The 25,188-nt window shown below is 36.3% G+C and overlaps 1 protein-coding gene across 1 annotated transcript in view; it reads right to left on the reverse strand.

Annotated features, from left to right (window-relative positions):
• Nucleotides 1–2,386: 2,386 nt before the first annotated feature.
• The window catches only part of LOC140672500 (uncharacterized), a 126,135-nt gene continuing 103,333 nt past the window's right edge, over nucleotides 2,387–25,188 (reverse strand). Inside the window, exon 7 of the mRNA XM_072904701.1 lies at nucleotides 2,387–5,006. Coding sequence (XP_072760802.1) covers nucleotides 4,954–5,006 — 53 coding nt within the window. The 3' untranslated portion in view covers nucleotides 2,387–4,953. The remainder of the gene's footprint in view (nucleotides 5,007–25,188) is intronic.

Genomic DNA, 25,188 nt, shown 5'->3' on the forward strand with positions numbered 1-25,188 from the left:
TATCCGAAAAAGTCTAAGTCGCGTGAACAAAATGCAAGGCGAGCGAGAGAACAATACCGTATCAAACCCGATTTAACAGACGAGACTAGAAATCGATATACGCGTCCGGAAAGCGACAGCGAAATAGGAATAAATTTGTCAGGATTTCCTTCTATTCGATGTGAATCAAATATACAGAGAGGAATCATTCCTTCCTCACTTCCTAATCAGCGATTGCTTTATCAGACTCCCACGACCCGCATGATTACGTCGAATGTACGGAGATAACATCGTTATTTCCTGAGTGTGATATCGGATCACTGCTTTAATAAAGTTATTATAGAGCTTCATACACGACATCACACACACCAAACACGCACATACGTACACGATGTTGCAACGGAAATGTAACGTAAAAAGTATTGGTCGCAGATATCACAAAAGTGGAGATTTTATTTTTCTTCTTTCTGAATGGAATCAGTTGCAATAGTTGTTATGACTAGAAATAACGAAATCGATTTTCTTTAAAAAAATCTTTTCCTAAGAATAATTAATTCTATTCATAAAAAAAAAAAACTTTTTATTTTATATAATTCTAGTTTTTTTACTCCTTTTTAAAGATATAACAATAAATATGTTAAGTTAAATGATCATTTATTGTGAAATTCTAGAAACTCTGATATAAAAAATGACAAACAAACTTTACATTAACAATAAGATAAATCATATTACATTTATGTATTTGTTCTCAATTTTTTCCAATTAATTACCATTTTCTTCCAATTAAAACAATATCATTATTGTAAAATAATATAGTAGAAAAATTATATGCTTGATGAAGCGGCTTTCTGCAGTGGTTTAAAACGCAATCAAATTTTATAAACAAACAATCATTGTATAATTAAAATCAAAAAACCAAAGTCATGAATATGTAATAGAAAATATGCACATAATGCAGAATATAACAGATAGTAAAATAAAATCGCGAAATATTAAAACGTAATGCGATTATACAATTTAATATTATTAAATAAATATTAAATAAATATTATTAAATAAATTAAATAGCTTTCTTCTGTAAACGCGTTATTATGTGTACATACAATTAAACATTAAATTCAATTACCGATGAATAATAAGCCGATATCGGGTGATACTTCAGAAAGAAAAAAAAATGCAATCTTTTAATTTAAATCACAGACATGCTTCCATTTGGTTAAACTTACGACGTGCAGCATTCTGCACGTCTTATCGGGGGAGCCTCCTTCGCGTTCGCGCACGTTCGATTGGGATTCCGGGCCACCCGTTAGTGCTAAACACGCCCGAGAAGTCTACAGACACATCGCTCCACGCAGCGGAAGTTTCAGTTTGGGAATCCTCTACGATTATTAGTTGGACAAGTAGTTCGCAACGTCTCTCGGGAACGACGATGGTCCTGGCGGGGTTAAAGCGAGGCTTGATTAGGCGCGGCAACTTGTTTCCGTCGCCAAGCCCTCCTCTCCCACCTTTGCGCGAACTTAAACCACATTAAATTGCGCTTAAGTCAAGCACGTGCTGAAAATACCGCCGCGAACGCAGAGAGGCGCGCATAGAGAGAGAGAGAGAGAGAGAGAGAGAGAGAGAGAGAGAGAGAGAGACAGGGTGTTAGGCGCGGAGGAATGGAAAATGTTGGTGGTGGAAACGCACCGGCGACTGGTATGTGTGACTGGAATAATGGCGTCTGGTGGGAATATCTTGTACAAATTTCTAAGCACCTCTTAGCTTTAACACGTTGCAGACCTCGCGACAATCGAAACCTGATTATAATTAGGCGTTGGTAGATTATTCCAATTTTGGAAATTCGCGAGCCCTCCTCGCGCAACAAATACATAATCCTATACATTCAGACAATCGTATTTTATTCTCGAAACACGTGCACACACAAACTCTAGATTTATCTGTAATTTATAATTACTGAGCGGTCTACATGTACGGGCAGCTCTAATATAGATTAATTGCATTGTGATAAGAGCTCGTGACTTGGAGAACAATCTAATATCACGAAATTTACATCTCTCGTGCAATTCTTCAGGCGAAGCCGGTAAAAAGGTAATCTTTTCTACCTCTCGTAAGACCTTAGTTTCTGAATTATGAGTTTTTTTAATTAGAATAATGATTCTTCCACCGCGTCTGAGTTTCTTCATGATGAAAGATAAAGCACAGTCTAGAGGAGACTGCAAAGAACAAGCATGCCTATCAAACGCCATTCCTTCGCTTGTACATACAATGACAAAAAGTACAAGATTTCATCAAGAGAATAAAAACTTGCAAGAATTTAATAAGCGTGTGTAGAGACACGAAGGGACATGATGCTGACATGATTTTTTTAGAAGTCGAGCAGCAAGCGTGTGCGAGTGAAAAAGTGACTCCGGGGTAACTTTATTCGCGGAGAAAGTTATCATACTCTCAAGATGCAACTGTATGCTATTATTATTAATCATTGGAAAAACAGACGATTATGATTCTTCGCGCCACGGTTATGTGCGATTACAAAAAAATGCAAGATTAGCTTGTAACTTTAATTGTGACTTTATGATATAATAATTGATGATGCTCAACTATGCTCATAAAATAGTTTAAGATTTCTAAATAATAATGTATGTACCTTTTGCGGAAATAACATTACTATTTACATTGATAGAGTAAAAAAAAAAATTACGTTCTCGTATCGTCCGTTAGCTACGATAGCTTTGCTTGTAATGTAATATAATACTATTTATTGATATCACCAGTTGTTACGCTATTATTTTGAACTGTAAATATGAGTAGTGAACAATGGTCCAATTTAGACCGGACATATTGCCTGATGCTGCAGGCAGAGGTTTGAGGGTGATCGGAGGGAGGAGGAGCGGTAGCGATGTGTTTGACTGTATTAGCTTGGGGAGGGGGTGTGTTTGCCTGAAGCAAACGGACGAAACCGGTAATTATATTTGGCGTCGATTCCTTAAGTACACATCAGTAGCTCACAGCGGGATGCGCTACAGATACTACGCCCATCAAAGGGGCGTTATGTATGTATCTGCCGAAGGGTGAGACGGACCTCGGAAATCGGTAAATACTAACGCGAGTATGATTGGAAGTTAATGACGCCGAGAATTAGGATCAAGTACGTTCGTCATATATCATCAATTCCAAATACATAAGATTTGGTACCCAAATTCTGTCAACCAATGATTACTAGTCATTCGATCACAATAAATCTATGATTTAGGAGGAAAAAAAGAAATAAATATCTTACACCTGCATATGTAATATTTTTTTGCTCCTTTTTTTAGAATAATGGTTTTCTAAATTATTTCAGTTATAAAATGCGATTCAAGAAAATTTACAGTAGATGCCAAATAAATAAAAACTACATCGTAGATGTCAACTTTTATTATTACATCTTTGTTAAGAAATTACACGTGACAGTTTTAAAGTGTATATACATTGTTTAAAGAGAGATCGAGTTTTACGAACAGCTATTTGTAGACACGTCTTGTATAGGGCACAAGTACCAGAGCTACATGATTATAGATAGCATTTAGTAGAGAGCTGGTAGAGGTGGGGCCAGTGAACAAGTATACGGACCGTTGAACTAATCTAAGGGATAAGTTAGGCTGGGTTAAACTACACGAAACCACGCTGCTATTAACTGAACCAGGTTAGAATCCTACAGTTCCGCCAAAAGTTTCCCGGAGTCTGCTAGATACGCCTTTGCATCCTTCTCGTTCTTGTCGACCTCTAACTAATAGCTACTGGCGATCATTGCTTTTATTACTAGTAAACTGCGTTGCTAGCGAATGCTAGAATATATAATATAAATTAGAATAGTATATACCGAGAGTTAAAAAAAAAATATTAATATGTGAGTAACATCGTGTTTAATAAAAATAATTATCAAATTTGAAAAGAATCAATAGTATTTTTCGCAAAATATTTTCTCTTGCAAATTACGTCTGCTCATCGAAAGAAAAATAATCTTCAACAATCCTAATATAATTCCTCATTAATCCCCGTTTGCAAAACTTTCTTCCCGATGAAACAAACTTATCTGAGGGACGTGCACTTTTTTCCGCAGTCGCGGAAAGTCTAAGACAAGAAAAGCAGGAAATTTTTGCGATTTAATTTCAAGATGAAAAGATAACTTTTCTTTATCCGCTCTCATTACTAGCGTTCGCGCGCTCATCCTTCAAAGCATTTTAATTTAATTCCGTTATAATTACGTTCGAGGTTCGAGGTTAATTGCAATTAAGAGGCGAAGATCAATTAGACGGTAAGAAGGTACGCGCGCGACGAGTAATCCCTTCCCCTTCCTCTTTGCAATGAGAATACGTGCTTTCGAATAATGTAAGGGGAATGTAGACACAAATATCTACTCCTAGAGAGAATTCCTGAAGAGTGTGATATATGTATATTTACGTGCTTTCGAAGAGAGAGATAGAGCGAATCTTATAAAAAAAAAAAAAAAAAAAAAAAAAACTAAGTGATAATCTCTCATGGTCATCATATACATGCAAATGCATTAAAATAAAGTCAACGTTTAATCACAATCGTTAATCTTTTTAACCTGTAATAAATTGCATTAAGTGAACGTAAAAGAAAATAGTTCGTGCACCTTACAAACAGATATAACGTTTACGTAATACATATACGTACACAGGTGGAGGTGAAAGCGTAATTTTTATTTCCGAATATCGATCAAAGAAATTCAGAAATTCTCAAAGACGTCGAAGCCGCTCTTAAAAACCGCCCGTAATGCCGGTATAAATCACGTCTTTGGAGCGCAATTCGTAACGTTGAAAACTTGGGCTCTTTGTCAATTTAATCCGAAGTTTCCGCGAAAACATATTTTTCAGATAATAACTCAGTCCCGACACCTTTACCGAACCTCCACCTGCACATTCATATCCCGGGCTCGTAAATCAAGGAGCGGTCTTACCGCAAGGGTTTCCATTAGTGCCGGAAAAAATTCGCGGATGACAAATACGATTGTTTCAGCGACTCACCTGCAACATACAAAAAAAAAAAAAGAAACAGATTTAGTATAATATTCTCTTGTATATTATATATAGTATATACATATGTCAACAGTAAGCCTCCGTATAATTATAAGGCATGCAATTCAGATGTTTCTCATTACATCGTACATTAATTATACCATGATTTAATCGCATATATGCTGGCATTTATTTTCAGATTTGGTATAAAATTTTCTTGCGTCATTTATTTTCATGTTTATGCAAATATTGTACATATTCATGAAAATATATTTCGCGTATTATTTCACATTAATTGCAAGCTTATTTGAGTAGATTTAATATCTTTCATCGCATTATGTGTATATTTTTCATATTTCATTAATAATGTTTTCTGTAATTTTTTCCCCGCGTTAATTATTTTCTCGTTACTTGTACTACACTTGTTTCTTGCACCATGTGTAATTATCATCCTCATAGTTTAGATATATTATTCGATATATCGTTTGCCTCCTTTCACGTTAACATTAGCCACATGTTTACATATTTATACCTATGCATATTTCGATTTTACTTTACATAATTCACTGTCTTGACTACAAGATCTCGGATAACAATTTAAGCATATAAAACTTCTGGCGTTCCGCTGTTTCGCAAAGTAAACAGGTACTCGGCGGAGTTTTTTTTTTTTTTTTGCGTTCTTCAATCTCTGTCTGAAACATTTTTAACGAGAAGCAAATAAAAGTAATATCGCCTCGTTTGCGTCGTGATTAAAATGTAATTTCTGACTGCGAAGATACTCGAAAGTTACGATCCAAGGAGATATAACAGATTCGGGCTTATCACGCGATAATGACAATCTCTCGCAAAGTATTGAAATGTGAGTGTTGAAATTAAAACTCTTTTCAATATTCATGTTTTTTCTCCTACATACATTTCTTGTTTAAATTTTTCACATTTATTTTCTTATTTATATCTTTTATGTCTTTTAAACTTTAGCTCGGATAAATAAGTTTTTCTCATGATTGTACATAACTTTGTCATAAGTTATAAAAAATCAACAAAAGAATTAGAATGAGAATGAATAAATATATAAGTGCCTAACGTCATCAGTAAATGCGCGAAGAAGCATGTATACATATCAATCATATATAAAACGATGACGGCGTCGATAAATCTCAGCGGGGGCCAATAAAATCGTATCAATCAATTGAGGCGAGTGTGGATGATACTTTTTTCGGCTGACGTTTCTCCAAAGTTCTTCCGCAGATGTGCTCGTCCTCGTCCGACAACGGGGGAAGATGAAGCGGGCGAGAGATCTCTAGAAATCGGCGCGAGGAAAAAAGGTCGACGAAACTTCGCCCCGGATCCTCGAGATCCGACGAGGAAAATGACGAAGGAGGGTGCGAGGGATGAGTTGCACGAAGAACGAGAGGAGGCACGAAAAGTTTCGTTGCTCGGTCTGCAGCATTCTCCCTGCTCGCAGAATCTCGATGTCGTTCGCGCCATCCCGGTGTGAGATACGTGCCGACGAACTTGCTGTATCGTTTGGAACCGCTAAAATATATCTGGCGAATAAAGCAAAATGGCGACGCGCGAATTTGAAAAATAATCGCGTCGATTTCTCTCTTAAATCCGAGAGATTTCACAACGTGTTGTCGAGTGTTTATTTGAGACTTAAAAAAAGTTGCAACTGATTTATCTAATATTTATATAATATTATCTTGAGATTAGATATGAAAATATAATGAATAGATCATCATAATGTATTAAAATTTTATTTTTAATTAATTAAAATTTTATTATATATTTCTGTCTATTTCGATGTGTTAGTTTTATATGAAGAGAACGTTAATTGAATTTCTATAAAATACATATTTTCAGAGATATTTTGATCCTATCTATCAGCATCTGTCAAAAATCTCAAATATATTTAAACAGATTCTTGAATAATTTAAAGATTCACTGTTAATTGTTAAAAAGCAATTTTAAATTATTCAAAGAATCCACGTTCTCGTTATATAACCTCGGATATGAAGCATCGTATGCTACACGTAACATGAAGGAATAACGTATTTTCAGGAAATAGCGCGATGGATGTAATCGATGCGGCGAATCTGACAAGCTGCGAAATCTCGAATATAGCAAGGAAGTTACATGAACTCGTGTGGAAACACTCGTTAGACTTCTCGACTCGTTACCGTAAATACATGAGACGTGCGTAGACATTACGACCCTCGGCGTCACCACCGTCTTTTCGTGGCGTCTCTCATCGCCAGTAACGCGAACCGCGCGACAGTAACTTTTAATTCGCGTGCCCGACGTCAACCAATCTGTGTCGTGCGCACCCCTATTACTCCTGATAAGACGGGGATAATTTATTTACCGAGCACGAAAGATGCCATCACGCGACCCCTTCTCGACGTCCTTCGCGCCGGCAGAAAGGAGACACGAAGGAAGAAAAGACGCGTAAAAAAAAAGAAATACGCGGGGTGGTTTCTTCACTAATGGATGTCTCTTCGATTCTATAGCCTCTTCGATAAATTTAGAACCTTTACTTAATGAAAATTTGTCTACAACAGACGGTAAATTTAGAGTAAATCGCACGCGATCTCTTTATCAATTTTATACTTATATGAACCATCATATGCAAGTTTATATAATGTTACAAAATTCATCTCACAAATTTCTATTCTTATTAAGATGCTATTTATAGTAAAATACGTGACAGCTTTAAAAAGAAATCTTTCGCTTTGATCAAATCAGACGGGACGGATTAAAATTGGAAGAAAGCATGGTTCAGCTGTTAAGGGAATCCAAATGACTCGTCACTGTCTAGCCATCCATTTCAATATGCCTTTCTGTGGCCGCCACGAGACTCGAGAAATTGTCTGACAATGAGCGAGAGAGTGGTAGATGAAACCAGAAGGGGTTCTGTAGTTCCCTTTGTGACGTGATCGATGATCCTGCGCAGGACATCGTATCCTTCCTTCCTTCCTTCTTGCTATGAACTTGGTGCGCTCCTCGCGTTTTCCTCACCGTCGTATAGAATTTAATTATTTCTCGCGAGGATTTCTATTTTCTCTCTCAGATAAACTTAAATATAATTATAAATTTATAACAAGTATTCTGGGTTAGGTAAAAATAAAACGCAGACACTTAAAGAATATAAAATAGACAAATTTAAAAATAACTAATTGCCCGAAATTTTTGCTAATGAATGATTAGGATAAATGTTTAAAAGCTCTTACTAGAAATAAATACGATTTCTCTCTACGATTTAATATACTCGATTTTTCAAGAATAAATTTATATCAGACAAAAAATGCTAAAATAATTATAAAGAGAATACATAGTCAGATATTCATAGTCTGTTCTTATATTTAAGATCATCTTAAGCCGAATAGAATCTTAAGACTTTACTTAATAATCTTAAATATAAAAACAGACATGAATATCGGGCATAAAAGGATGTAAAAAATTAAGACGAAAAGCCATAATAATTAATTCGCGTTATTTTAAAATCTCTCAACAAGGAAAAATACTGTTTCGCGGAATGTAAGTACTAGCGAAAAAGATTGCGGACGTATGCATAGGAAGCTGAAGGTGAGGGAATAGAAGGTGTTACAACGAGGAAGAAAAATTGTATAAAGCGTAATCGTTACCTGAGCGTAAACGACTCTGTACCTCGAGGCTGCCGGAATCGTTTTCATCTTCTAACGCAGTTAGGATTTCATTACGCGATATTACGATTGCCGTCGCTATCGTCACGTGCCATAAAATCGTGCTACCTGACGCTCTCATCACCTATATAGATGGTTAAATCGGGTTTGTGGAAAACGAACGTTTATCGTATAAGTGTTATTTGATAATTCTCCAAATGTTGGTGAGTGTAATAGTTGATAAGCACTTTGTAGAACGTTCTATTAAATCGGAAATCGAATAACGCTTTGGAATATTAAATATATAATGTGCGAATTAATGCACATCATAAAATATTGATCATCTAGGGGTGATTAATAACCGAAAGTGGCATTTACATATTATTGCTTATATTTGCTTGTTGATATTTTCATCAGTTTCATCATTTCTTCTCTATTTATAAAAACACAACCATAATTACATAAAATACATATATCTACATATATGAAAAAAGTTTTTATTTAATAAAAGTGAAAAATAAGTTTATTATTTATTGAAAACAATAATTTTCAAATATTATTATCAGCGACATATGTATGATTAATTTACTTAAAAGTTTTTTTGATTGAGAAACAGACACATAGAATACAATCTGTGTACAAATGTTTTAATTAAATTTCATAAACGTTTCAGTATAACTTTTTATACGTTTTATTTCATCAGTTACGCGTTGTCAGTTTATTTCTATTCTAAATAAATGAATTCTATATGTATTTATAAATATTTCTTTAAAGTTCCCTTATACTCAACTGGAGGCAAAGCGGCCAGCTGCATTACCGCCTGCAGAAGACTGCATTGCGAGCAGTGGGTAGAACTAACATTTACTGGCAGTCCGACGTTAATCGAGTTCAACGCGCTCTCATACAACGATAACCTGTTTTTCTGCATCTTGCATGCATGCGTATATGCATTTATTGCCGTACTGTTGCAAGAAATGATCCTCGATCGATAAACGTATTCAATAGAATACATCAACAATAAATGATATAGAAAACCAAAATAAAGAACCTCCTCGCTCTATAATTTTAAATTTAATTATAGCAATTATATTGTTATAGTTTTGTTAAATCAGTTAGACAAAAAAAATTATTATAGGTTTAATTGTAATAAATTTCTTATACAGATACACTAAATATATTATGCAATTTTACTTTATAACATTTTATTTCAAGTTTATCAATTCATAAGATTTTAATGATTCGCACGATGTAAAATATCACGCATAAAAATATCCTGTAATAAAGGACAGAGAGAAGTGAAGTTTTACCGCCGTGTCGATGAGGTGTAATTTATTTCTTCGACCAAACATCCGAACCTAAAATTAAACAATCGCATCTCACACATTGAAACGCGGGAATCTTTATCGGCGATAAAATCGAATGTTCCCGCGTCTCGCGTTTTGTATTATTTTTTGTGAGAATGAATACTTTTCAATCGAAGAAACCTTACATCGATTCGAAATTTTTCGCTAAGCCTGTTTTTCTTTAATACTCGGTTTGCCGAGAATTTAATGTATTGCTAAAAATATTCCAACACGCATATTATTAGCACTTTTGATTGTCATTTCAACTATATATTATTATTAATAATTGTTTAGTTTAACCTAATCTTATCCATAATCCATTAATCATTTCGTAATTAGTTTTACATTTATCTAGTACATTTTATAATTATGTTACTTTCTTATAAATAAAAAGATCTTATCGTTATACAATTTGCGATAATTGTGATTTTTACTTTTATTACTCTGTCGCGTGAATTATAATACTATATAATGTTATAATAATATAATGTATATTATTTCATATTAAAAAGTCTCATGTTGCACATGCATAAAAATAAAAATAAATAAATAAAATTCATGGATTGTTTTATTATATTTGCTCCGTCAAAAAAATATCTTAAAACAAGAATTCACGAAATTTGCCATTCGGTATCGCTCTACTTGATCCTCAATTCTATGTTTTTATTTATATCATGATCATTTGATCGAGCTGCACAAACGAGTCCGCTACAGGATGTAAAGTGCGCTGATGCGTTTATTTACGGCGAATAAAATAATAAATTATCGAATCGGTGGCTATTCAGGTTGACGATCACCTTCTTTCCGTGGCAAACATTTATTAGGCGCGAAACGACGGTGTGCCTCGGAAATTAATGGCGTATCCGGCGGCCGCGGACCCCTCGGATATAAAATATTTCGGACCGAGAGGGGCCTTGTCGTTAACGCGTCGCTACCTAGAACTAGCCTATCTCGTTAGCGAGTCGATCGTTAAGATCTCCGGGACGTCGTCGCGCGATCCCGCTCGGCTTTTACCCAATTAGGTAATCAATATTTCTCTGTCTTGTATCCCACGTGAGCGTTCGATATTGATCTCTCGGTTCGATCGAGGTCGAGGGATAATACGGATAATACGGTGAATCACGAAAGCAATCACGAATCTAATTATCCAAAGTTTTAAATAGAAGAGGATTAGCAAAATCGCACGATGGAAAAATTTCTTAGTCCCTCACAATTTTTCTTCAATATATTTGTGTTATGTAAACAAAATTATGTTTGATGATTTTTTTTTTTTTCTTATTACGGTGTATCTCAATATATTTTTAAAATAAATTTTATTTTGTTATACAAATATCTTTAAAAAAAACAACACTGTCTCCGTGGAAACTGCTTTTCCTTGCGTTGCAATTTAACGAAGTATTTAACTTACATAATTAATTAACCAACATGTATTCCACATATATATATTCTATTACGTAAACGCGTTACGAAAGATTCGAAAGTTTGTAAGTTAAAACTTTGAAAATATACCTCTTGGTGGCTTTGAATTTTCATAGAGAAAAAAAACGTGAAAAGAGAAAAAAAATGTAAAATTACTGAAGTAAGAAAAGACTTAAACAAGATATTCAAAACTTTAAAACAATTTTTCCACTGACAAATGAGTAGAAGCTATATTGTAAAGAAAGAAGCGAACCGTTTTATAGTTTAATCACACAATTGGCTCATTGAAAAGCAGCTTTCTAAACTCATACTCTTACACGAGAGCATCCGCATCGGACGTCTCTCTTTAAGATCCAGCACACAATCTCCAGCCTCGCCATTCGAGCTCGCTATAATCCCGGGATTGACGCGAGATCGCGTCTGTTCGGCAACCACGTTGCACAATGCCGGTCTTATTTATAGGGCAGTAAAAATTTAAATAAATTTCCCACGGGCGCGACGAGAAGTTTGCCTGTCCCATCCAAAGGGTTGATTATTTATTCACTTAATACACGCGCTACGACTGCGCTGCCAGGCTACCCCTCTCGTGTCCATCGAACCCCGGGCTGTCATTATTCGATTTTCGGCGGAATTTTACCGCCTCGCCCGGTACACCCGTGAACCATCGAGACGATGACCGTCCACGTCGAGACGCGGGCAGTAAATTTTCACCCTTCCCACCCGAGCTGTAAATTCACCTTCGTTCCTCAATAGGACCAACGGAAGGAACGCTCCGAGTCACGAGCGTTCTTCATCCTGTTCTTCCTTTCCCCGCCTCTCGCAGAATCCTTTTTCTCCCGCTGCATTCGTAGACCGTTCTCTCCGCTCGTTTTATTAGTTTTCGCCGCGATGGCGATCGCGCGATGGTGGCGATGACGATCGCTCCCGATTAACAGTGGTGGTGGCGACGGTCGACTCTCTCGGTGAAGGTGATACGAGGATCTCAGTGACACGGTTGCTGGTAGTGGTGGCGGTTGATGGTCGTAGTGGTGGACGAGTCTTCTCGCTTGAGGAAAGAGGGCCACGCGATGGTAGGAGACGCGTTCTGCTGGGCAAGGCTGCGGGATCCATGCCATGGGTTTGGGCGTGGACAATATTTATGTTGAATTCTTTCGGCTGTCTCTCTTTCCTCCCCACCCTTCGGACGATATTCCTTTTGCACTCTGATGCATGGAATTGCCCGCGCAGTCTGATTTCACTCTTCGCTCTCTTATTTATTTATAATTAGACAGCAAATAGGTATTTTTGCTTTTGTCTCGTCCGACTTATTTTACTATGGAAAGTTGATATTGCCAGATATTTAAAAGATCATTAAACGGAGATAGAAATATATCTTTCTGTTATTAATTTCTGTAGCTGTTATGTTATTGCATATTTTAAAACATGCAATAATATATTATATATAAAACATATTTTATATTTGATATTTCTTTTAAATATAATCTTGAATTTTACATAAGTTATATATTGAAATCACGCAATTTTCAATGAAATCATGTGGGAATGACTCATTGTCAATTATATATTCGTGGTCGCAGAATAACTTAGCAAAAAGATAGCATAACGAGATCAACGACAACGGTGGGAGACAGGATCTTTTATGGAAGAGAAGGAGAGAGAGAGAGAGAGAGAGAGAAAAAAGAAAGAATGTCGTGTCCGCGGGCAAGGCTGCGAACTTAGTCTGGGCGTGGACGATATTTATGTCATGAATTCTTTGAGATATCCTTGGGTTTTCTTTTTTAAAAAAAACTTGTGCCGGTTTCTTTTTGCAGCTTGAGAGAATCAGAAAGAATTATCTAAGATCAGAGTTGTCAACAATCTAATTCCTACGGTGACTTTTTAATTAGGTGTTGGGACAACACCTAATTAAAATCTCTGAATATATTTTATTCTTTTATATTTTATAAAATATAAAAGATAATAAACTTTAATACTTAACTGGTTTTTCCTCGCTATATTTTCTTAATTACTTGTTGATAAGTTTTATAATTTTATATTTATTATTATAACAATAATTTTTATTTTATAACAAAGAGAGATTTCAAAAACGACAATTCCATTTGTAAGTAATATTTGAGTTGTTTTAAATTATGTGTTAAGTGTGTTAATATTTATTTTATTATATATTATATTTGTTGTTCATTAATATTAATAGTTATACTTCCTATATTTAATGGAATCCGCGCTATAAGTAGTTAGGTCTATAAAAATTACAATAAATAATAATACAGAAACTTTGGGAATTATAAATGTGTATGATTTAATTAATAAATTCAATACAAACGATGTGCATGAAATGATTTAAATTATTTCTACTTTTCAGATTAATAGTAAAAAATTTTTTAAATTAGATTATTATTAATATTAACTTATCAATTATTATATCCTATAGATATTAAAAATATTGTAAAAAAACTATTGTATTTAATTTTTTTCTATAACAGAAGAAAATGTTAATGATCTCAAAAATCTTAAGTAAAAACATTACTGACAATTTTTTTATATACTTTCAAACACTATACAACTACGGAGCACGAATCAGCATTATCATAATCACCAAGATAATAGATGGATCCTATGTAAAATAACCACGATCGAATCTTTTTCCACGCGTATGGATATCGGTGGGTGATCGTGTCGTAAATTTTTCCATTCGTATCTCGATAGCGGACGGTAAGACGGGAATTACCCTTTTCTAGGAAACCGGACGAACCTTTTCCTGCGGTTCCGCGAGGGTGCCGGGGCAGGAGGCGATAAATTTGTAAAACCAATTTAAGGCTCGCGCTGTACATGAACCGCGCTCCGCCGCCATGTTCCGGCTCCTTTTATCTGTAACTCCCCGGCGACATATCAACTTTTTATCTCGGACGAGACAATTCGACAACGACCACGCCGTTCTCATAAGCCGGTCTTGGATCGCACCGAGGGAGAAGGGCTGGCGTATTCAAAGTCGAACCCCGAGAGGGAACGCTATACCGGAAGAACATACCATAGGACTCTTATCCCTACGTTGAGAACTTTCTATCTTCCTCCGCGTCGTTCCTCGGACTTGCGACTTGCGATAGTAAGCAGACATGTAAAATCAATTCGTAATATTCTGATAAACGGCCGGTATCGACCAACGAAACGCGGGGAGGTTCTGATAAAGCGTAATTTATAATACGAAAGGGACAATTTGTTATTAACAGGAATAAAAGTATTTGATGCGAAGCACGAATGCAATAACGGCCGATACCGAAAGTCACGCTATATCGCAGATAATTCAAAATGTTAAAGTAAAAACAAGCAAAGTCGTGTCTCTTCGTACAAGTAGAAAGAGAAGAGAGACATGCGATATATAAAAGATTTATCCTTTCACCTTCGAGCGACAGAACGATATTGGTTATTCCAAAGTGTCGATATGGTAGATGTCGCGCGTCTGTAATTTATTGCAACGAACGAGATAATTTATTGTTAATACGTGTAACTTGTGTTTGATTACTTGTATTAAAAAGCTACCAGGATATACCTATATGTTCGGTTAAAAATAATTCTGTACTTTCAAAGTGAAAGAACAGAAATGATTAGTATATTTTACTTTCCAAATGACATGTCGCTCATTATTTAAGCAAAATAATAAGTAATAATAAGTAATATCGGTGTGAAATCTTAAAAAAAATATAATTACTGACTTTTTAAAATAAAGGTAATATAATATAATAAAATAAAGAAGTTTTTAAAAATTAAAGAGTATTAAATTAATCGCATTTCTTACTGAACTTCATAAACTGATATATTTGGAAATCAAGAAGAAATGTATATAAATAAAATATTTGACACTGATGACATATATATGTAATTACTTGTCACTCCAATATCTGTGCATGTCACTCTTAATTGCAGTCGATAAATTAATCACAGAATTCTAATATATCTGGAAATAAAATGAAATTTCACACGAGCTATATTTACGGCGAGAGATTGACGCGTCAAGATTCGAGTACAAAATTATTTGATACTTTTGCTACTCTCTCTCTCTCTCTCTCTCTCTCTCCCTCTCTCTCCCTCTCTCTCTTTCTCCAATGATCATTGCGGTAGACGAGCCAACCACTGTGACTTCCCTTTTAGTGCTGCATGAAATATCTCACCGCAGGCCGCAAACGGAAAGCAATTACGAAACATTAAAAGCGGCAAGACAGGCGGCTGAGCCGCAACGAAAGATGAGAGAGCGCGCGGGAGGCCTCATAAGGTCCTTTAAAAAATGTCCCGAAATCCGCCCCTCCCTCATCTGGTCACTCCTCGCAAAATTAGCCACCTATCGTCGTCCCGACCCGATCATCATCCTGTCAAAATACAAATAACAGCACATCTATCGCAATTTGCATGAATAAGTGACTGACAATCTCTGCCAATTCCCTCACATTCCCTCCGAAAATTGCACATTTTAATTATAGAATTAAACTGGTTTTCTTTCATAATAATTCCTATAATTTACATTTATTTTTAAAATCTGATTCATTGAATATATAACTATAAATCTGAATTTTATTCCTACTATAATACTTTTTTTTTTAATTTAGTTTATACATTATTTATATATATATATATATATATATATATAAATATATATATTATTTTTTCTTTTCATACGTTAAATGAAGATCGCGCCATGACTGGACGAGAATGACTATGCTAAATTCTATTTGACGTGTATTAAGGAAAACGGATAATTTTACGACCGGTTAATAATAACGCTCGTACAGCGGTCTTAAATAACTCGACGGTAAATCGTTACGTTGGCCAAGCATTTAATAAACAATTAAACGCTCGCCTTTTCGAGTTACAAATAATTAGCGTTCGCGTATCCGCGCCAACCATCTCCGACGATCGAGTTACACACGTGCAAGAGCAGCCCTCGGCCTCGTAAAATATGCGCCGCGCCGATGCGGGATGCAACGTACGTCGCGCGCGGCGCATGCATGCATGCATTACGTTGCCGAAGCCGCGTCTTAACTAATCGAAGTTATGGTAGCCGGACCGGCCGCTTCTCATTGCAATGCATACGACGCCGTGATTTGCGAGGGCGCGCCATGTAATCGGCAAACTTTCTGTCTCGCCGCCCTGCGGCTCTTCCTCCCCCCCCCCTCCTCCCTCCCTCCTTGATGATTCCCTTCACAACACATCCATCGCATCAATCTTACATTATTTATTTCTCTTTAACTTCGAAACCGAGATCTTCGCTTCGAGTCGCGAAGATAAAAATTCTACAAGTGAATCTATCGAGGAATTATAATTATATTCGACTGTGCCTATTTTAATCGACGCAATGAAATTCACGGAGGTGACATGTGCCAGAAATTAATGATTAGCCTACTTTGTACAGACATCATAAAATTAACGGCGCATTAATAATGATTGTAAAATTAAATCCTGCATGCGCGCAGTTAATTTAAGATTAGATAATGTCTCGCTCACATACTGTGCTATCGTAAACCGTTCTCACAATCAGTTTAACTTTCTTGTCTTTTTCTAACAAAGTCTAGAATTAGTGGGAGTTTTCCAGGACAAGAAAAAAAAAAATCGATTGTTATCGATAAAAAAGGTCACGCCGAATGCAATAAACGCGTCCGGTGAACCATCTACGGGCACAAGCAGAACGCGGCGCGCACGGAGCCAATAAGGCACCGCGGTTCTAAAGATTCCACCGATTATTACTTGGCACGTTTTATGGGCCGCCGTATATAGCCAGTTACGGCCAACACCGCCTGAAACTACGTATTGCACGCGTGCGCACGCGAGGGTGCTCCGATGTGCAACTCCTGTGATAAAGTACACCGTCGCCTCCCGGCGCCTGCAGCGAGCCAAAAGAAGGACTAATGATGAAACATCTCGAATCTAAAATAAATACTTTTTAGAATTCTTGAGGATAAAAAGGTGTTGATGAGAATAATTGTCTCTTCATATATTTTACACTCATAAATGTATATTTATTATATGTATATTAAGTATTCGACGTGTGCTGTTGCACCTCGTGACTTTGAAGAATTAATACTCTCATTTTGAAGAGAATGTCATTTTATTTATATTTTTATTTAAACGACAAATTTATTATTAGCAATATTATTCTTTTATATGTATATATAAGTATCATCCGAAATTGTCGAGATTCTTTTATATATAAAAATATATACAAAAATATTAAAATTTGTTTTCTGAACGTTCCAAAACCACAAAAGTAAAATTTCTAATAAATGAGAACGAAATTTCTTGTCTGTTGAAAGAGTTTAAGTTTTATCTCAGTTTCCATTTAGATTAGACTCTGTAACGAGAACGGGTAACGACTGAAGAAGCTGGAAAGAAACTCGAACAAGAAGAGACCGAAAAAGAGAAGCGGCTAGCTGAGTTTGTCCGGAAGTGACGAGCGTGAAAAGTTAAGGCACTCCGCGTGACTTCAGGGTTTCTTATAACGCACCCTTTCATCGACGTCATCCGTCAGATTGATCTATCGCCGAAGTTTCGCGAATATTTAAACAGTGTGCGCCGAGAAAATGTCATATAGCCGTCAAGCTGAGATTTTTTTTCTTTCTCATGAAAGTTCTGACATAATCGATAAATTCCCAGCGACGTTGATAAAATAAATAATACCCTCGATACAATCACGCCGACTTTATTATGTTCGTCATCAGATTCAAATAATTTTTAAATATATATTCGCGATAAATATACCAATAAAATATTAAGTTTTATGTAAAAAATAAATCTTTTTTTTTAATTAATATATCTTATATAATTTTTGAAAAAAAAATTAATTTAAAAAATAAATACTCCCTTGTTACAAAAGTTCAAAAAGCTTTGCTTTTTGTTTAAAATAGCATATTTTGATTTTATAATATTTATATATCGAGAACCAAAGTGTGATGTCAGAAGAACATTTAATATTTCTTTAGCGATCGTAGTTCACGAAAACAAGCATCAGTACTTCAATGTATTTCATCGCGCTCTGTGTGGCTTCCATTCTGTAATTGATTCTTATATCTTTTCGCAGATTTACGTTAATCGACGGTAATACCGTGCGGAACTTGTCCGGGGAATGTAATTATTACGTTTCTCATTATGCTAAATCACTGCAACACGCGCTTCTAATTACCTACCGCGATGATCGTAAGATCTCAAAGCGGCGACGAGGGAAGTTCACGGAGAGAACGCGTTTTCTTTACATTGAACGGCGTGTGGGCGAAATTTACACGCGTGTACGCGCACACGGTACACGCACAGTGAGCAATAAAATTTGCGAAGAAAGCTTCGAGTATCTCGAGAGCAAGTGTTCTCTTGTCAATGCATCGTTTATGATAATTATTATTGTCGAGCTACAATAAAGAGTATGCAATGTAAAGTAAAAAATTGTTTCGTTGTAATTATTCCTTGCAACTTGTCAGTTGTAAAAATATCTCCTGCAATTAATTTGATAATGTAAAATTTAATTGCTGTTGGACAATTTCAAACAGTTATTTATTGAAAATCAATTTTAAGTGAGAATTATATTGTATCTATTAATTCATGAAGTATTTAATCTATTAACACATAAAGTGTTCTTAATGATACATATCTATATTAGACATAAAATTTTAATGACCAATGATAAAATTAAGATTTTATAAATTTATAAACCAATTAAAATTTATCTTTGCGTACAAAAGCTTCTTATGCAGAAATTAAATTTTAAATCTTCAAAAAAAAAAAACACACAAGTTACTATTATTAAATAATACTGTACGGTTTAATAATTATTTGCTTAAGAGATAACATGTGCGTTTTATTCTTCGCAGGCATGTAATATGACTCATCGGCGATGGAAAAGCAAGGATGTTAAAGCAAAGAACGGATTCAATTGCGAAAGAATATGACCTCATTGTACAGCATCGTGACAATACGTACGTAAGTGCGAAGAGAGGAAGAAAGATATTTATTTCTACAGAGCCACACGTGGGAAGACACAAACCTGACGCCGTAAATATTTTTTTATAATTAAATTTATACTATTAAATATTATTAAATGTATAATAATTATTATAAAATTTCTGTAAACACAAAGATTTTTTAATCCACACACTCATATAACATATTCTATTTTCCGCAGGAAGACAATCTTGCCAATGACCGGATGAGACATTCGATTGCCAAATCTTGATAATCATCCGGCTTTTTTCAGCCCCAATAAATACGGATCTCTATTAAAAAAAAAAAAAAAAAACGTTTCTCGTTGTAAGAACGAAATATTGACTTTCAGGAAGGCGCACCACCCGCAATGCGCGGATAAGAACAAATTATTACGACGGCGCGTTAGCACCAAGTGTCATGGCTTAATTAAAATCTCGTCTCGCCGGGTCGTGAAAGGGGATAATCCCATTTGAGTAACCCGCTCGCGTATATGCAGCTCATGAAATATATTCGCAGATTACGGGTGCCCGTTCGTGCCCGTTCGTGCCCGCGTGCACGATCGAGTCGTCGAGAGGGATTTAAATCGGCGGCGGCGCGCTCTCGAAAAGCATGCGCGAGAGATACGAGATAATACGAGCGCGGGGCCGTTAAATTGCCCCGGCGACGAGCCACTTGCAGATAAGCGGCCGCATGAAATAATTAAGGAAAGACGATGCTTAACTCGATCAGGACTGACGTGACCGCCGATATCAACGCTGCGGTATTTTAACCGCAGATTCATATCGTTAAGGCGAATTCATACGATCGTCGATCAGGACCGGCGGCTCCAGATCAAACCGGCGCGGCCTCAGCATCGCGATGCATAATCTAAAGAGGCGACGAAAGAGCATTAATTTTTTTCGACATACCCTTCTGTTAGCCCTTATCGCATAAGTATAATCATTTGTCTACTTTCTTATTTCTCATCATTTTCAATAAAATTGAAACAAATCACGTCAAAGTAAAATGAATATTCTACTTGGAAACGATATTTTTTTTTTTTTTTTTTTTATTGTCAGTATGGCTTGCTCTTTTTCTTTCTTTTCTTTATTTTTATTAACCGACAAATGTAGAGAAAAAAAAATCTGAAAAATTAAGAATTGTTCTATTTGGGATGTGGCAGGAAATTTAGAGCCGGACCTGCATATTCCGTGAGCCTATATAATATCGCGGCTGCATCTCACGTGACGCAAGCCTCGCCGATTATAATAACGATATTTTGCATATATTAACGACTAATGGAAGCAATAATAACATATCAGCGCACCGTGCTATTCCCGCTTTTGTCGGCTGAATAATATTGTCGGGAAAGGCGTCATCATTTTGCCGACAGAGCGACGCACCTGCACAAATGCCGGTGCAAATTTCATAGGCGGAGGAAATCTAAGGAGATGCAGGAAGCGATCCTTTAGCATACTTGACAAGCGTGACGAGATATGTTCGCGCAAACTGCGAGGTAATATCAGTTACAGCAAAGTTATGCGCGATTTTTTTAGATGCACGAAGGCAAGAAGAATATATACGAACGAAACTGAAAAGAACTGAGCGGTATTGCAGATACTTTTAGTCAAGCGTAAATAATTGAAAAATAGAATATTATACCTTCGTATCTCTGAGATTTTCAAGCTCCTTATCTCTAGTGTTAAATATTTAAAATCAAATATTATTGCAATTAATAAATATCAATGAGAATTAACTGCAGAACAAATTATTTCTTTTCCTATAGCACGTTCTCGTTTGCCGTTCGATCGAGCTCCGAGAAACTCAAAATCAATTTAATTGACCATCTTTTTTAATTGCTTTCGAAAATGTATTGCTGTTCTGAAATATTCTATATTTAGGAGAAGTGAAAAGATCGTTGCGTTTAAAATGTTTCGGCGACTAACGGGTCGTAAAGAGCCGTCGGACGAAATTGCGGGATTGCGGTGCGCGGTTAGTGAAGAAAACGGCTGCTTTTATCGCCGAGCTCTCTTAAATTCGACGCACTTAACGCGCGATTACGCCTACCGGTCGCTAATGTGTGCCGAAAAATCATGCGGCGTCTCCGCCTAGGCCACTTCGCGCCGACTCTCGAGATTATTCAAAAGCACTTTCGAATGTAGGCGAGAGCCGATGCTGTGCGTGTCGATGAGTCAACTTGGCACACATGTGACCAACTGTTTCTGGAATTCACATCTAATGAAGGTATCGGAGGCAGTGATGGATTAAGGTTTGCTGCACTTTGCTACCCTCTCATGAATAAACATAATCTGTCTAAGAATCATTTAAAAAAAAAAATATCATTTCGACTGAAATAACGGATTAATTTATATCGAATAATTTCAATATAAGAATCTTTGGGAATTCTTTAAAAATTTGTTGAAAACAATATTTATGACTGTCGTTGCTTTGACAAGATGAATGATAAAATATATCTGCGCGTACGCAAATAAAAAATAAGTATATGTGCGATTGGAAAATGACTACTTTATTAAAGAATCTTGTTTATTAAAGGCGCCTAAGGCGTCAATATATGGAAGTCCGCCACTGATTAGAGGCTGCTAATGAATGCTTGGATATCGTGCTCACCGACCGTTACGCAGAAACGCCCGTTGAAAGTCGATATTATCGCTACTTAGACAAAATCTCACGTTCTCTTGTCCTTCCGATTTCTCTCACACCTTTTTTAGTGGACTTATTCTCGAAGAGTGCTGTCTTGCTTTGTTTCATAATATCGTCCGCTTGCGGATGAGATTGTAGGTAGAAACCCGACAAGGTTTTCGGCTTTAGGCGTTAATATTTTAAATCAAATGTCTACAGTACTTTCGACCGCAAAGCACTTAATCTCCCCGCCGCACGATTCAATTTAAAATGCAATTCACGGAGTCTTGTTGTTATATATAATATATGTATACTGTTTCAGATTTTCGTCAAATTTGAGAATTTTGCAGTTTTAAAAAAGATAATTTCTAGGCAATATTTTTTCTAACAATTTTAGCAAAAATATAAATTAATCTTTGACCAAAAGATTATTTTGATTTTATGGTCCAAAGCGCACCGCGACGTTGATTAAACGCGGTTTACCTTCGTAATGGTTTCGAATGCATTTCCTATTGCTGTTGGCCGCCATCCAGGCGGCCGAGGCAACATAGTTAATAGCATTTGGCGGGCTAACGCCAAGGTGAACGATTAAGAGATGAAGTTACCGAAGACGACAAGTGAATATCGGATTAGCCGCAGAGATTTCTCAGCACGCCCGAACAGCTTTAATCACGGCCATTACGTCGATCATTATGCGTAATAATGCGCTCTTTTTTTTTCTCTCCTCGATTCCTAATTTTATACATACCGCGGCAAAAACAACGCCGCGGGAGACGACTTCGCACGTTACGCCGCATAAAGATGTCGAAAGTAAAAATCGTCCTCACTCGTCGTCGGTGGGGCCTTTCAATTAAGGGCTATTAGGACACGTAAGGACCTTTAATCCCCGTCGGGTACACGATTTTTTACTCTGGCTTTCCGCCGTAAAAGGATGAAAGTGACCCGCGGACCGCCATTAGTCACGACTTGGCCCAATGTAAGGGTCCGTTCTGCACCCTACGTATATTTTTATGACACACGGAAACCTGTTTCATTGCTCGTGCGCGACGATGTTATGTTTTTCTCACCGTAAATCGATCCTCTTCAAATTTTCGAAACATTCGTGTAATCCAATATATATTACATTAACATATATATATAACAAATCTAATACTATGCATTAATATTAATATATAATATTACATTATCATCTATAAGCGGGATGTATCAATTTTGCCAAAATTATAATGAATCTACTGTCAATCTTTTTTTTTTTTTTTTTTTTTTTTTGTAATAAAGACATAATCATCACTTTGTTTAAATAATAAGATAAGAATAAAACTTTTATAAATATAATTAATATATTATAACACAATAGATGATACAAATACATAATAATTAAAATTACGCAGCAGTTTTGGGGAAGGTAAATTGCTCGTGCGCGACGATGTTATGTTTTTCTCACCTTAAATCGATCCTCTTCAAATTTTCGAAACATTCGTGTAATCCAATATATATTACATTAACATATATATATAACAAATCTAATACTATGCATTAATATTAATATATAATACTACATTATCATCTATAAGCGGGATGTATCAATTTTGCCAAAATTATAATGAATCTACTGTCAATCTTTTTTTTTTTTTTTTTTTTTTGTAATAAAGACATAATCATCACTTTGTTTAAATAATAAGATAAGAATAAAACTTTTATAAATATAATTAATATATTATAAGAGAAAACAAAAGAACACAATAGATGATACAAATACATAATAATTAAAATTACGCAGCAGTTTTGGGGGAGGTAAACGCAATTGCAAAATTACAGAATTTGTAAACATGATTATGACAAGTTGTAAAGTCACCAGAATAAGCAAGTTTGAAAAATGGATGTTACCGGTTGAAGCTTGACATGCGTACTCCGACGCGTTTCGCTCTCTTTCTTATTGTTGATCTTGAGGCTCTTTTTGCTCTCAACCACTTCGGGCTACCGAGAATCTCGTTCGTAGCGGGAGAGCTCCTCGACCGGGCAGCGCGACCGGGAAGTCGTAAGCTGCGAAGTCATTGTCGCAGGTTGAAGATTGAAATGCCAAGTCCTTCGCCTAATCCCGCCGCGCGATAATTGCGACGCACCGCATTCAATTATATATACAAATCAGAGTTATCATTCTAAATAATTTCCAGCCGGTCTAGTGTATACACGAAACTATCGCGCCTACATGTGATTATGCGTGCGGAAGATAACACTGTCAAAGGAGTTCTAACAATTCTAATTATATTTCAATCATCTTCTACATGCTGTGGACGGATCATTATTCTAATAATACAGCAAATTATATTTTTAAGAATGCTATTGTACCTCGAAGATCTTTCTGACAAATCAAATTAAAAAAACTCTGCAATAAAGTTTATGGTTAATTCTCTCTTTTATTCAGATTACTCGTGCTCGCTAATGATCGTGTCGATTATCAGTGACATAATTTAAAGCACCCGTACTATATTTGTTAGCGCTTGTCAACATTCGCGAGGAGCTATCAATCGCGAATCCAGTCCGAGACTAGAAACCTGAAACGATCAGCTGTGATTTGTGTTGTTTGAGGGAAACCACGTGGTCGACGGCGCGTAGGAAGAAATTTGATGGAAGTGGAATTCCACTCTGTTCTCCAACATTGCGAGTGAGCCGAGCGCGTTAGCATTGTGAGGCGTCGGACACGGCGCGTCTTGTCATTTCCATCTGACAATACAGCCTGCATTAATGCCCGGCCGTTGCTCGAGTGTTTAACCACGCGGACGTGCCTCTCGAGTAACTAAGTAAACAAGCACTCGGTCACGAAATGATAGTCTACTTCAGAAAAGTCCGAGGCGTAGGATAGGATCCCTTTCGGGTTTTCCTTCTCTTCCCAAGTGTACGTAAAGGAGGAATTCCATAAATTCCGTTAGTTCTATGATACGTTATACGTTATGAAAGTTGCATCTATCGTCAATATGAAAAATGTTACACGCGTTAAAATCCGCAATGTGTAAAGCACTAATGTAATTCTTAGCGGTACAGGGCCATTCACACACATACGCACCGTATTAGCATGAGCTTAAACTGGGTTAAATGTATTCCAATGTGGAGCGAGAGAAGCGGATGCGGATCATTCGCGACGTAGTAGAAACGCTCATAGCGCGTGTTCCAGCGATTAGCTGCAGAGAACTCGTTGGAATTCCGAATACGTCG

This window comes from Anoplolepis gracilipes, chromosome 13, assembly GCF_047496725.1.
Source record: "Anoplolepis gracilipes chromosome 13, ASM4749672v1, whole genome shotgun sequence".
Lineage (NCBI taxonomy): Eukaryota > Metazoa > Arthropoda > Insecta > Hymenoptera > Formicidae > Anoplolepis > Anoplolepis gracilipes.